The 13,979-nt window shown below is 45.2% G+C and overlaps 1 protein-coding gene across 1 annotated transcript in view; it reads right to left on the bottom strand.

Moving 5' to 3' along the window:
* Window positions 1–13,979, bottom strand: part of TIAM2 (TIAM Rac1 associated GEF 2) — a 583,282-nt gene that overhangs the window by 152,209 nt on the left and 417,094 nt on the right. Inside the window, exon 7 of the mRNA XM_007956200.1 lies at window positions 636–821. Coding sequence (XP_007954391.1) covers window positions 636–821 — 186 coding nt within the window. The remainder of the gene's footprint in view (window positions 1–635; window positions 822–13,979) is intronic.

The following is a 13,979-nucleotide window of genomic DNA, read 5'->3' as shown; positions in this document are numbered from 1 at the left end:
GGAGCACAGTTCTTCTCTGACACACATGGGGTCACCCCGAGTCGGGGTAGACTCGGTGACAACTGGTAGTTGCCACTGTGTGCACCAGAGCTGCCATTCCTCAGCAGTTCCACCCTCCTGACAACACAAGGTGGATCAGACAGGACGAGAAATGCAGACAGGAATCGCGAATAATGGTTCCCTGCCTCAGAAACCCAACGGCAGTCACGAGGAGTCAGAATCGACTCAATGGCAGTGAATTTGTTTGTTTGTTTGTTTGTTTGGAGCAGTGGGATAGGAATACCTGGGTGGCACAAATGGTTAAGTGCACGACTACTAACCAGAAGGCTGATGGTTCAAACCCACCCAGAGGTGCCTCAGAAGGCAGGCCTCGAAAACCTTATGGAGCAGTTCTACTTTACACACATGGAGTCACCATGAGTCAGAATTGACTTGGCGGCAACTGACAACAGTGGCTGGATTCCTGGAATAAGCAGTGGAGAAACTGAGGACTCTTCCCACCCCGACCATCCCGTTGCCTGGCCTCTGGGTAGCCCTCCCCAGTCACTGGGTCAGGTGACGACAACAGGCTGCAGAAAGACGAACACCCTCGGTCTTCCCGGAATGCCACGGAAGCAGCCTTCCTCAGCACTTACCAGCGCGTGGAAGGAAGACACGGACAAGACGCCCAACCTGCCCAGGGCCAGCTTGGAGGGGCGACTGGTGGCGGCCAGGAGACTCTTGGGGTTCGGCAACTCCTCACCTTGGAGGCTGGCCAGATAGCACCGCATCCTGAAAAGGTCCATGTGGAATTTCTCCAGATTCTGTTCCCACTGCTGGATCTGCACAAGCCACAGAGGGATTTAAATTAAAATAGGACATTTTCATGGGTCAAACTGAAAGGGCAAGCCCTTTCACAAGCTCAAGGAAACAGTCGTTTCAGTGGGAGTTGCATGGCTTCAATCAGCTTCCCCTGCTAATCCCACCTGAGGCCCTCCCACCAAGTTGTTTCATCATACAGTGGGGTACTTCATCAGGACCAGCAAAGACAAAAGCAAGCCGGTGGCCCAAATACGATGACAGGCCAAAATGGCACGATCGTTAGGGAACTTCAGCTCTGAATCATCCTGACTTAAGACACCCCCTGCAGGGCACATACGTCAGTCAGCCATTCAACTAGGTTTGTTTCTGGCCACGATGACAGCCTTTGATCCTCAGCTGGATGAGCTGATTGATACACAAGGGAGCCGGATGAATAAAGGTAGGGCCTCCGGTTCTGTTCATTTTCAGTAAATGAGTCCAAAGAGCAGCAGGGAAATGGACTTCAGGACTAAGGACAAATAAAGCTCCCACTGCAATCTTAAGTATACCAGGACAACACCAGCTGTACTGTGAATGTAATTAAAGCATACACAAGTATCCATGCAACAGAAATCCCCAAGTATGTCTTCAAAACTGACGTCATATGTTGCTAAGGAAGTGCAGGCAAACTCTGGGCTCCCCTCTCTTTCATCCAGGGAGGTCAGAGCTTGTTACACTCCAAGTGTACCTTCATGTGAAGATGAAGCAATAGGTGAGGAAAGGCACTGGAGACTGCCACCTGCTCTGGTGACAGGGATTCAAAAGCAGAACAGAGGGCGGGGCTGCAAATGGGCTTCGGTAATCCCACACTGCAGCATCAGGTCTGCAGTAAAGGCTTGTACTGGGAGATTCGACCGAGAGTTTGGTCATTTCCATTTCAACAGCTGCAACCCGCGTCTGGCCGTGTCACTTAGCATGTGGATCCTAACCTTTCACACCAAACATGCAGGCGAATCATCAATTCTGGATAAATTTTATTTCAAAAGATTCCCAACATTTAACAGTCTGTCACCGTAGTCTGTCCTCATGCATCAGAGGATTCCTGAGGCCGTCTCTACATTCTCCAGACCTATTTCTTAGGAACCACACCATACAACGATTTTTTCATTTTTCATAATTCCTAAACACTGAGCATTGTTCCTGGATATATCTTTATTAAGAAAGAGATCCCCAAAACAACCAAAACCACTGCCATCGAGTCAATCCCAACTCATAGAGACCCCCATTGGATTTCCAAGTCTGTCAATCTTTATAGAAATCAATTGCCTCATCCTCCTCCCGTGGAGCAGCTGGTGGGTTTGAACCGTGGACTTTCTGGTTAGCAGCAAAACGCCTTAGGCACTGTGTCACCAGAGCTCTCAGTAAGAGAAATATCAGGACATAAATCTAAAAAGCCAACTTCTATGTAGACTGAGCTTTCATTTCTTTTAATATCCAAATACAAAACATTAAAAAAAAAAATCATTCTACAGAGGTCTTAATTATTTTTCATCATAAAAGGAAAAATTACACACAAAAGAATTGAGAGCGAAAACTTCCATTTTTAGGCCCTGGCAAAATTGCAATGTAAAAGTTTCCTTTTTATTACCAATATAGCCATATTCGTTTAACGAGCATAGAAAGGTTATGGTTTCCTATTTAAAAATAAAAGGTCAGGGAGAGGGAAGGGAAACATGAAGTCTAATGCTAAAAATAATGAATGAATGACTCAAGTACATTCCTGCCACACCCAACTCTCCTAGAAAAATACTTTCTATCACTTAGTCACTTAATCACAGCATTTGGTCATGTGTACATTACTAGGTTTATCCTCAAACATAATTACAATAAAACCTGTGAAAGCTGGAACCTAGGTAAGACAGGAATTTCTCAGAGAAAGAAAATCAAAATGTTTTCCAGTAATAAATAGAGAGGGATAGACAAGCATTATCTCTGCATCCTGCCAAAGGCAGAAAACGTGCAAGACCCAGAAAAACAAGGCCGTCCTGGCGAGTCCCGGCTCATGGATTTCACTTGAGTCATTCTTTCTGGATAGAATAAGTGGCAAAAAGCCCATTCAAAGTTTTCCAAACATGAAATCCTGTCTTCATAGAAACAGCCACCTGGTGACACAGGTTAAACGGGAGTAACCAGCAGTTTGTTGTTGTTGTTGTTGTTAGGTGCCGAGGAGTCGTCTCCGACTCATAGCAACCTTATGCACAGTGGAAAGAAACACCGCCTGGTCCCGCACCAGCTCCGTGATCCCTGCTATATACATCGCTGCAGCCACTGTGTCAATCCATCTCGTTATGGGCCTTCCCCTCTCTCGTTGAACCTCCACCTTACCAACAATGACATCCTTCACCAGGAAATGGTCCCTTCTCATTACATACCCAAAGTAGGTGAGATGAAGTCTGGCCTTTCTTGCTTCCAAGGAGCATTTTGGCTGCGCTTCCTCCAGGACAGATCTGTCAGTTCTTTTAGCAGTCCATGGTACTTTCAGCATTCTTTGCCAGCACCACAACTCAACAGCACCAACTCTTCTTCAGTCTTCCTTACTCGTTGTCCAGCTCTCACATGCATATGAGGCAATTGAAAATACCATGGCTTGTGTCAGGAGCATCTTAGTCCTCAAGGAGACACCTTTGCTCTACAGCACTTGAAAGAGGTCTTTTATAGCCAACTTGCCCAGTGCTATAGGAGCTCTGGTAGCATAGTGCCTAAGGCATTTGACTGCTAACCAGAAGGCTGGTGGTTCAAACCCACCAGCCACTCCTCGGAAGGAAGATGGGGCAATCAACTTCCATAGTGATACTGCCTCAGAAACCCAAGGAGGGGTCGCCATGAATCGAGTCCGACTCAACGGCACACAACAACAACAATATAGGTTGTCTTCACTCTTCATCAGTAAGTGCTCTAAGTCATCCTCACTTTCAGAAAGCAAAGTTGTGTCATCAGCATATCACAGGTTGTTAATGATTCTTCCTTCAATCTTGTTGCCATGTTCTTCTTCATATAGTCTAGCTTCTTGGATTATTTGCTCAACATATAGATTGAATAAGTGTGGAGAAAGGATACAACCCTGATGCACTCCCTTCTTGATTTTTAACCATGGAGTGTCCCCTTGTTCTGTTCGAACAACAGCCTCCTGGTCTATGTACAGGTTCCTCATAAGTACAATTAAGTGTTCAAGAATTCCCATTCTTCTCAATGTTATCTACAATTTGTTATGATCCACACAATCAAATGCTTTTGCATAGTCAATAAAACACAAGTAAACATCTTTCGGGAATTCTGTGCTTTGAGCCAAGATCCATCTGACGTCAGCAATGATATCCCTCATACCACATCCTCTTCTGAATCCAGCTTGCATTTCTGGAAGTTCTCTGTCAATATATTGCTGCGACCATTTTTGCATTATCTTCAGTAAGATTTTACTTGCATACGATATTAATGATATTGTTTGATAATTTCCACATTCTGTGGGGTTACCTTTCTTTGGAATGGGTCCAAATATGGATCTCTTCCAGTCAGTTGGCCAGGTAGCTCTCTTCCAAATCTCTTGGCATAACCGAGTGAGTGCCTCCAGTGGGGCATCTGTTTGTTGAAACATCTCAATGGGTATTCCGTCAATTCCTGGTGCCCTGTTCTTCGCCACTTCCTTCAGTGCAGCTTCGACCTCTTCTTTGAGTACCATTGGTTCTTGATCATATGGCACCTCCTGAAATGGAAGATCAACCAGTTCTTTTTGGTAGTGACTCTGTGTATTCCTTCCATCTTCTTTTGATGTTTCCTGCATCATTCAATATTTTGCCCATAGAATCTTTTAATATAACAACTTAAGGCTTAAATTTTTTCCTCAGTTCTTTCAGCTTGAGAAGTGCCGAGCGTGTTCTTCCCTTTCGGTTTTCTAATTCCAAGTCTTTACACATTTCATTATGGTAATTGGCTTTATCTGCTCAAGCTGGTCTTTGAAATCTTCTGTTCAACTTTTTTTATCTTGTCATTTCTTGCATTTGCTTTGGCTACTCTCCACTCAAGGGCAAGTTTCAGAATCTCTTCTTTCATCCATTTTGGTCTTTTCTTTTTTTATCATCTTTTTAATGAACTCTTGCTTTCTTCATGGATGATGTTCTTGATGTCATCCCACAATTCTTCTGGTTTTCAGTCATTGGTGTTCAATGCATCAAATCTATTCTTTAGATGGTCTCTAAATTCAAGAGGGATATATTCAAGATCATATTTTGGCTCTCATGGACTTGTTTTAATTATCTTCCACTTCAAGTTGAACTTGCATATGAGGAGTTGATGGTCTGTTACACAATCAGCTCCTAGCCTGGTTTTGGTTTAAGATACTGATCTTCTCCATCACCTCTTGCCACAAATGTAGTCAATCTGATTCCTATGTATTCCATCTGGCAAAGTCTACATGTGTAGCTGCCATTTGTGTTGTTGACAAAAGGTATTTGCAGTGAGTAAGTCATTGGTCTTGCAAAATTCTATCATGTTATCTCCAACATTATGTCTGTCACCAAGGCCAAATTTTCCAACTACCGGTGATTCTTCTTTGTTTCCAACTTTTGCATTCCAGTCACCAGTGATAATTAATTGATTGCACATTCGGTCAATTTCAGACTGCAGAAGTTGATAAAAACATTCAATTTCTTCATCTTTTGCTTTGGTGGTTGGTGCATAAATTTGAATAATAGTTGTATTAACGGGTCTTCCTTGTAGGCATATGGATATTATCCTATCACTGACAGCATTGTACTTCAGGAAAGATCTTGAAATATCCTTTGTGATGGTGAATGCCATGCCATTCCTCTTCAAATTGTCATTCCTGGCATAGTAGATCATATGGTTGTTTGATTCAAAATGGCCAAAACCAGTTCACTTCAGCTCACTAATGCCTAGGATATATTTATGTATTCCATTTCATTTTTGACAACTTCCAATTTTCCTAGATTCATACTTCATACATTCCATGTTCTGATTATTAATGGATGTTTGTAGCTGGTTCTCAATTTGAGTCATGTCACGTCAGCAAATGGAGGTCTCGAAAGCTTTAATTTATCCATATCAGTAAGGTTGGTTCTACTCTGATAAGGCAGCTCCTTCCCAGTCATATTTTGAGAGCCTTCCAACCTAAGTGGCTCATCCTCCTGCACTGTATCAGACAGTATTTCTGGGCTATTCATGTAGTTGCCTAGTAATGTAACAGACAGTGTTTCTCTGCTATTCATAAGGTTTTCCCTGGCCAATTCTCTGAGAAGTGGATGGCCTCTTCCTTCTTCCTAGTCTGTCTCAGTCTGCAAGGTGCATCAAAACCTGTGCACCATGTGCAACCTCACTGGCGTTTGAAACACTGGTGGCACAGCCTGAAGCCTCATAGTATGACAAGACGCCACCACAGTATGACAAACCAACAGACAAGTTTTTCTCCCTTAGCTGTTTGAAACCTCTCTACTCTCCCCACATCTGGATCCCTCTGCTGCTTGCCCCTCTGTCCTAGTCCCTCTGGCTTTCTTTTCCTTTACCCTCTGCTCTCCTGCTGCTAGACGAGCAGTTTAGAGAATCCGTTTTTGTTTTTTCTCTGAGCTGTAATTCATACACCATAAAATCCACCTTTTTAAAGCAGAGAATCAGGTCTATCAAACACAACCCAACAAATACAGCTGAAAAATCCAAACAGTGAAAACAGGCAAGGAAGGGAAATTTCTATTTTATACAAAGTAGTTCATCACATGATTTAGTTAGTGACCAAAGCATAACCCAATTTATAGAAGTCTAACTGGGAAGCAGTGGAGCAGATATTAGAACACAGACTTATGTTCAAATCCCACCTCTGTCACCTACCAGCTGTGACATCAGAACATTTACCTACCCTCTCTAAGGGTGTGCTCTGTGTCCGCTCACCATCAGATGTGAGCTCATATATGATCGTGTACCACAGAGTAACACACTGTGGCACACAGTAACCACTTAATCCCTGGCATTGTTTGCAACTGACTGTTCATAAATGTCCATCTTGCATTGTCAAAATGTAATCCCTGAAAACTTACAATTGACTGCCTACTTATGAAATGAAAGAAAGAAAAGGAGAAGAACAGATGGGTGGATAGTTCTGTTATTTAAAGATGTTCATATAAACTAATGGGAGCTCTGGTGGCTCAGTGCCTAAGGCATCTGACTATTAACCAGAAGGCTGGCAGTTCAAACCTACCAGCCACTCCTTGGAAGGAAGATTGGGCAATCTACTTCCGTAGTAATACTGCCTCAGAGACCCAAGGAGGGGTTGCTATAAGTCGGATCTGACTTGACGGCAGTGAGTTTGGTTTTTGGTATATAACCTAATGGGAGCTTGGGTGGTGTAGTGCCTAAGGCTGACTGGTAACCAGATGGCTGGCAGTTCAAACCCACCAGCCACTCCTCAGAAGGAAGACGGGGCAATCTACTTCCTTGGTAGAGATGCCGCCTCAGAAACCCAAGGAGGAGCTACTATGAGTCGAATTGACTTGATGGCAGTGAGTTTTATATATATATATATACACACACACACACACACACACACACACACACATATACATAAACTAACGAGATGGAGTCTCCAAGAATAAATCTTTCATGAACACGGGTCTAAAAGCTTCCTGTTCACCACTATAGCCACACTTTGAGACCAGGATTTGACCTACTTCTCTCAAAAGTTTTATCCAATTCCTAAATGTTATCCTTTCACATTCCTGGATTAATAGTCATTCATTTGCTTGTCTGTCCCAACAAAGTCAGGCTCCAAGGACACACAGGCAGACCTCGTGTTCCTGCACTTGCTTCACTATGCTTCACAGATACTGTGTTTACACAAATTGAAGATTTGTGGCAACCCTGTGTCAAGCAAGCCAATCAGTGCCACTGTTCCAGTAGCACGTGTTCACTTCGTGTGTCTGGGTCACATTTTGGTCACTCCCACCATATTTCAAACGTTTTCATCATGCTGTTGCACACTTAACAGACTATATACAGTGTAAACATAACTTTTATATGCACCGGGAAACTGAAAAATTCACGTGCCTCACTGTATTGTGATACTCGCTTAGTTGTGGTGCTCTGGAATTGAACCCGCAATATCTCTGAGGTCTGTCTGAATCATGCTTCTGAATCAAAATCAAGTAAATGACTCATACTTACAGCAGGACACAGATAAAGGCAAACCCAGCAACAAAGGCTCTAGTCAGGGAGGAGATGTTCTTGTGCGCAGGATGATCCCTGCTCTTTAATTTTATTTTATTATATACCACCAAAGATACACGATATCAACAATTTCTGCATGTACAACTCAGTGGCAATGGTTGCATTCTTCAAGTTCTGCTACCATTCTCACTGTCCTCTTCCACATTAACCCACTACCATCAATTTAAACTCACTGCCCACTAAGCTTCCCATTCAGCCTTTTGAGTTGCCATTGTCAGTTTGACCTCACAGAGATGATTCTTTAAAAGACCACTATGCTCAAAGCAGAATACTTTACTAATTAAAATAAGTAATTTTTCAGTCCAAAGAAGACTTCAAGGGATAGATATAATTTGAGGTTTAAAGTTTCAAGATTATATCAGGGTAATAGTTTTAGAGGCTCATCTAGCCTAATGGTTCCATTAAGTCTGGAGCCTGTTGAGAATTTGAAATTCTGTTCCACATGTTTTCCCCTTTTGATCAGGATTCTTCTGATCAGAATCTTTGGCCAAAATATTGAGTAATGGTAGTCAAGCACCATCCAGTTCTTCTGGCCTCATAGCAGAGGAGGCAGTAGTTCACTGAGGCGACACATCTTCCCATTGTCTCCTCCAATTCCTGACTCTCTTTCTGTTTCTTCGGATGAACAGCGATCAATTGCTGTACCTGTACCACTCACTAACTTTTAAGGCCCTGGTCACAATGCGGTGAACTAGGAGGTAGAAAAGATGCACTGAGAAGCCACATCAGGCTAATTGATGGGGAACATGACCTCTCCTTTAAGCAGCTTACTAGTTGACAAGTGTCCCCTTGGATGTTTGTGCCTGCACCTCAAGGAGACTTTAGATGGTAAGGGACCCAAATGAGGAGCTACGAGAAGGAGCGCTGACTAAACCCCAGTGAGCATAACTCTTTACTAAAACATGCATATTCATATTTTCTAGTTACAAATTATCCCCGCTTGAGAGTAGGCTGTGAACTAAAATGCATATTTTTAGCCAGTTGTTGGGATCCTGGTAGGTGTTTCTCTAGAGACATAACATTATATGTATCGGTGAGTTCCTAGTCCAGCCCTAAGAGCCCTTTTAGTCCCCAGTGTACCTGAAGCACACAGAGGTACATGGAGCTGAAGCCCTGCTGTGAATACCTAAGCACTGATTCAGGCTTGCAGGGACACAGCTTGGCTTTCCTCCCCAATACCTCTCCCACCACTCCATCCACAGTCTGGCAAGACACACACACACACCCCAAATAGTTGCTGTCAAGTCTACTCCGACTCATGGTGATGTTATGATTACAGCATAGAACTATACTCCACAGGGCTGTCAAGGCTGTGGCCTTTCAGAAACAGGTGACCGGTGCTTTCTTCCCAAGCATGTTTGGGTGGGTTCAAACCTCCAACCCTTCAGTTAGTAGCTTAACCATTTGTGCCACCCAGTGAATCTTCAGCCAGGCACAGAGGACAACTTTATGGTCTGAGACACAATTGGGATAGCTAAACTCAGGGCACTGTGAGGGGAGGGATGGAGGCAAAGACAGAGGCTATGTTAGCTGAGGGAAGGGAGAAAGGAGGGCCTGAGGGAAAGGAGCCAAGAAGAAAGGCGAAAGCCAGAGTGAGGGTTAATTCAGAGAAGAACACAGTCTGCTGCAATGAACAGGAAAGGTTCCTGGGTCTCAGAAGAGAGAGGTAAGCACATCCATGTGCTTGCTAACTTGAGCAAAGTCCTAAGGACACAAAGATGGATGAGGGGTGGGTCCTTTAGGAGTCCACAGTTGCAGCAGGAGCAGTTTTGTATTGGATCCGGGAAGCACAGGGGCCCTGACACAGCAGCTGGGAGAGGAGGCCAAACCACGGGGGCTCCCTGCAGGAAGAAACCGCAAGCTCTTCACTGCAGATGAGGGGTGGCTGTTAGTCAGATGACAGTACGGGTTTCAGTTGGGGTGTACTCTCTGGCTGAGGAAAGCCCCACAGAAAGAAGTGGAACAGTGGGTTCAGGCACTTATGGGACGTTTGGTTCTGTTAGATCAAGGTCAAGGTGGGGAGAAGGTCTCAGGGACTTTATCTTTTAGGCAGAATCCCTGAGTCGTGCAGATGGTTAATACGCTCGCTGCTAACCCAAGGGTTGGAGGTTTGAGTTCACCCAGACGTGCCTTGAAAGAACGGTCTGGTGATCTGCTTCTGAATACTCAGCCACGGGAAACCTCACGGAGCGAGTCTACTGTGTCTCACGCAGGGTCACCAGGAAGAGGGATCAACCCAGCAGCCCCTGGGTTGTTTTTTGTGTTTTGTTTTGTTTTTTAATCTACTAGGCAGTGAGGAGCTGCTGAGAGATGTTTAAACCGGGTAATCGCATGACCAGATTTGCTTTCCGATGCAAAACGCTCTCTAGTGATTGCATGGAAGATGCATCTGAGAAAGGGCAGAGCTGGCTTCCACAGGCCTGCAGGGAAGAGAGATGGAGGGTGCTCCTCATGCTCCCACCTCTCCCAAACTGCACATCAAATGCCTCAACGTCAACCCGCCAGGCGCCCAGTGTCTCAGGTACTCTAGCTGCTCCTTGGCCTGCAATGTGCTTCTCCATTCCTCTCCTGACTTCACTCCTGATTTTTCCAGAAGTAATTCAAACATTCCTTCTCCAGGAAGTCCCCCATGACTGCACCTGAGGCCAAATTTCCCAAGTCTGTCTTCTCTGGCACTCTGGCATGGTCTTCTCCGAATTGCACTGAAATTATCTGCTGTCACCCTGTTCAGCTGAGCACGGCCTGAGGAGGGCAGGGACCAAGTCTTCCTTGAATTCCCATCTTGCACACTAACCTGGCCTAGAACACACACTTAACAAATGCTCAACAAACTCAGCTGACTGCTGGTTTCCTGCAAAAGCCACTCCACCTCCCCTGCCAACCTCAGAAAGATGGTCCTCACTCTGTGCCTCCTCAAGCCCCCTCACAGCCACTCTGCCCTCAATGACTTGTTCCCCAACTGCACTTCCTCCTAATGTATTATATTTTCCTCATTGTACCCTTCATTACAGTTTCCCAACTTTCTGGATTCAATCCATCCTCTCTACAGTTTCAAGCTGGCATTGAAATAAATATTTCAAATGAAGCCTGTGTTTGCCAAAGCCCAGAGCAATCACCCAGCCGCCAGGCGAGCTTGGATGCCCTGAGTGCCGTCATTATCCCCGCGTCCAGCAGCCGCGGCCTCCCTCTGCACCCTAATTAACAAAGGGAAGTGCTGCTGGCTCCGCCAAGAGACATAATGAGGCAAGAAGGGAGGAAACGCCATCTGGGGGGATGCCAGCACTGCCTCAGGGCCGTGGGGTTTTGTCCTTATTGTTTAAAATAACAAACAGAAAATAAAGTACTAGCTGGACTTAATTTACAACTTTTCCTCCTCTGAGCTTCAGAAGGACTTCACATGTGAGCTGGCGGGCCTGCTCTGGTCCACATTGGACATGCTGAAATGCAAGTGGCATCAAGCCGCCCACAGCATATCTCAAAGGCCCCAGAATGGTCTATTTTAAGCAAAGTGTGTTACCACCTACCAGGATAAAGCAGAGACCTGATTACTGTCATGTCTTTTTATTTGGAAAAGGCATTGACAATGATCTTCTCCACCCAAGGACTTCAAAGGAAACTTACTCAGAGACTTGATCCTGCCTGAGGTCATCCACACAGCCCAGCTAGGAATGATTCCTCTGAGGTCCCTGGACTCCCTGGGGGAAGGTGCTACACAAATAAAGCTACACGTGACACTTGGGATTTCTAGGTAGTTAAGTGGATAATGGATTGTTCTTTTAAGTGTATTGGAAAAAAACAAACACTTAGGAGGGATTGGGGAAGTCACACTCTTATTGGTCTTGATTTATAAATACCTCTGGTAGCACAGTGCCTAAGGTGCTTGACTGCTAACCAGAAGGCTGGCGGTTCAAACCCACCAGCCACTCCTCGGAAGGAAGATGAGGCAATCTACTTCCGTAGCGATACTGCCTCGGAAACCCAAGGAGGGGTCGCTAATGAGTCGGGTTCGACTCAACGGCACATAACAACAACAACAACTGCCTTGGTAGCTTCATAGAATGTTCTCTAGTTGGAGAGAACCTCATAAAAGGAATTCTAAGATGTGCCTGCTTCCCCCAAATTCCATACTGTGGCCAAGAATAGATCGTTGTTCTCTTTATAACCACCTGGCAGACGGGTTGAGGAAGGGGCACTGCACACGAAACACAGTCATCACAGCCCTTTGGGAAAACATGACGAAATGACAACCTAAAAAAGGGCAGATGTGGTGAGAAGAGTATTTGCAGGTGGAATTTCTGAAGATTGGTCCAAACTGTGTCTTAGAGAATCACAGGGAAGGCAGGAGCCCGGTGCCACAACAGTGAAGCCGAGGCTGCTAACCGAAAGGCTAGCGGTTCAAACCCACCCAGCAGCTGTCCGGCAGAAAGACCTGGCAATCTGCTTCCATAAAGATGGCTGCTGTGGTTGGGTGCTGTGGGGTCAGCTCAGACCCACAGAGACCCATGCACCAGAGGAGAAATGCCCCATGGGGTTTCCTAGGCAGTGATGGTTACAGGAGCAGACAGTCAGGTCCTTTTTCCCACGGAGCCGCTGGGTGGGTTTGAACCATCAGCCTCGTGGTTAGCAGCCAACTGCTTAACCACTGTACCACCAATGCTCCTTTCCATAAGGATTACAGCCTAGGAAACACTATGGGGAAATTATACTCTGCCACATGGGTCGCTCTGAGTTGAACGTCGACTTGGTGGAGCCTAACAGTAGCAACAACACAATAAGAGAAGATGAGTGGGAGGAAGGCAGAGAGACAAGGTTTGAGAAGAGGGGTTAGAACAGCAGGACGGCGAGGGAAGAAGTGAAATGAAGAATGTTTAGGAAAAATGAACAATTCATATTGGGACAGCAGGCTTAAGAAGAAGAATATAGTAATTCAGCCACAGCGTATCACGGCTCCCATGTGATGGTGACGTGATCCTGAAATGAACTTGACATCAGACCAGCTGACTGCTGAGGGCCACCTCACTGCTGAAGGACTTGGGTTCCTGTAGAGGTCCATGTGAAAGCAGCCCCGCTCCCAGTCAGAGAAAATCACCACCGGTGACATCCAAGGGTACTAACTATGGGCAAGGGAATAAAATGCATGTAACAATAATGTTTAAAAATTTTTTGAATGTTTACTGGAACATCTTGTGTTAACAAAGAGAGAAAAAGGAAAAAAAAAAAAGGCCAGGATTTTGCCAAATTTCCATTTTCAATCCTTGGCCCTAAACATGTAATGATATCTAAGGCCCTGAAAAAGTCTCTAGGTGGCACCGGTAAGTTGTACTCCACAACTAACCTAAAAATTGGTGGTTTGAACCCACCTACTGGTGCCATGGAAGAAAGGCCTGGCTGTCTGCTTTCAGTAGGTCACAGCCTTAAAAACTCTGTGAAGCAGTTCTACTCAGATTGCCATGAGTTAGAATCAACTCAACAGCAACTCATTCAATCACTTTGGGCCCAACCTATTGAAACTCATTGCCACTGAGTTGATTCTAAATCACAGTGACCCTACGGGACAGAGTAGAACTGCCCCATAGGGTTTTCAAGGCTATAAATCTTTACGGAAGAAGACTGCCACATCTTTCTCCCACAGAACAGCTGCTGGTTTGAACCACCAACCTTTCAGTTAGCAGCCAACCACTTTAACCATGGTACCACCAGAGCTCCTTCTCACCCCAGACCAGGTCCCCATAACGACACACACAGACTATTGCTATCCTACTGCTCCCGACCGTTTGCCACTTCCTCCTGTCTTCCAAGTCACTGCCTGACTAACCTTCCAGAGAGACTGCTTTCTCCCGACTTCTCTGTCTGCACAGCAAGGGCTAGGGGGTTTCTGCTGGACACCACTGTCACGTTCAGATGAGGAGACA

Source organism: Orycteropus afer, unplaced genomic scaffold, assembly GCF_000298275.1.
Source record: "Orycteropus afer afer isolate SDZICR_OR568_19922 unplaced genomic scaffold, OryAfe1.0 scaffold00581, whole genome shotgun sequence".
NCBI lineage: Eukaryota > Metazoa > Chordata > Mammalia > Tubulidentata > Orycteropodidae > Orycteropus > Orycteropus afer.
Note: the sequence above shows the minus strand (reverse complement) of the source record. Positions and strands in the feature narration are given on the sequence as shown.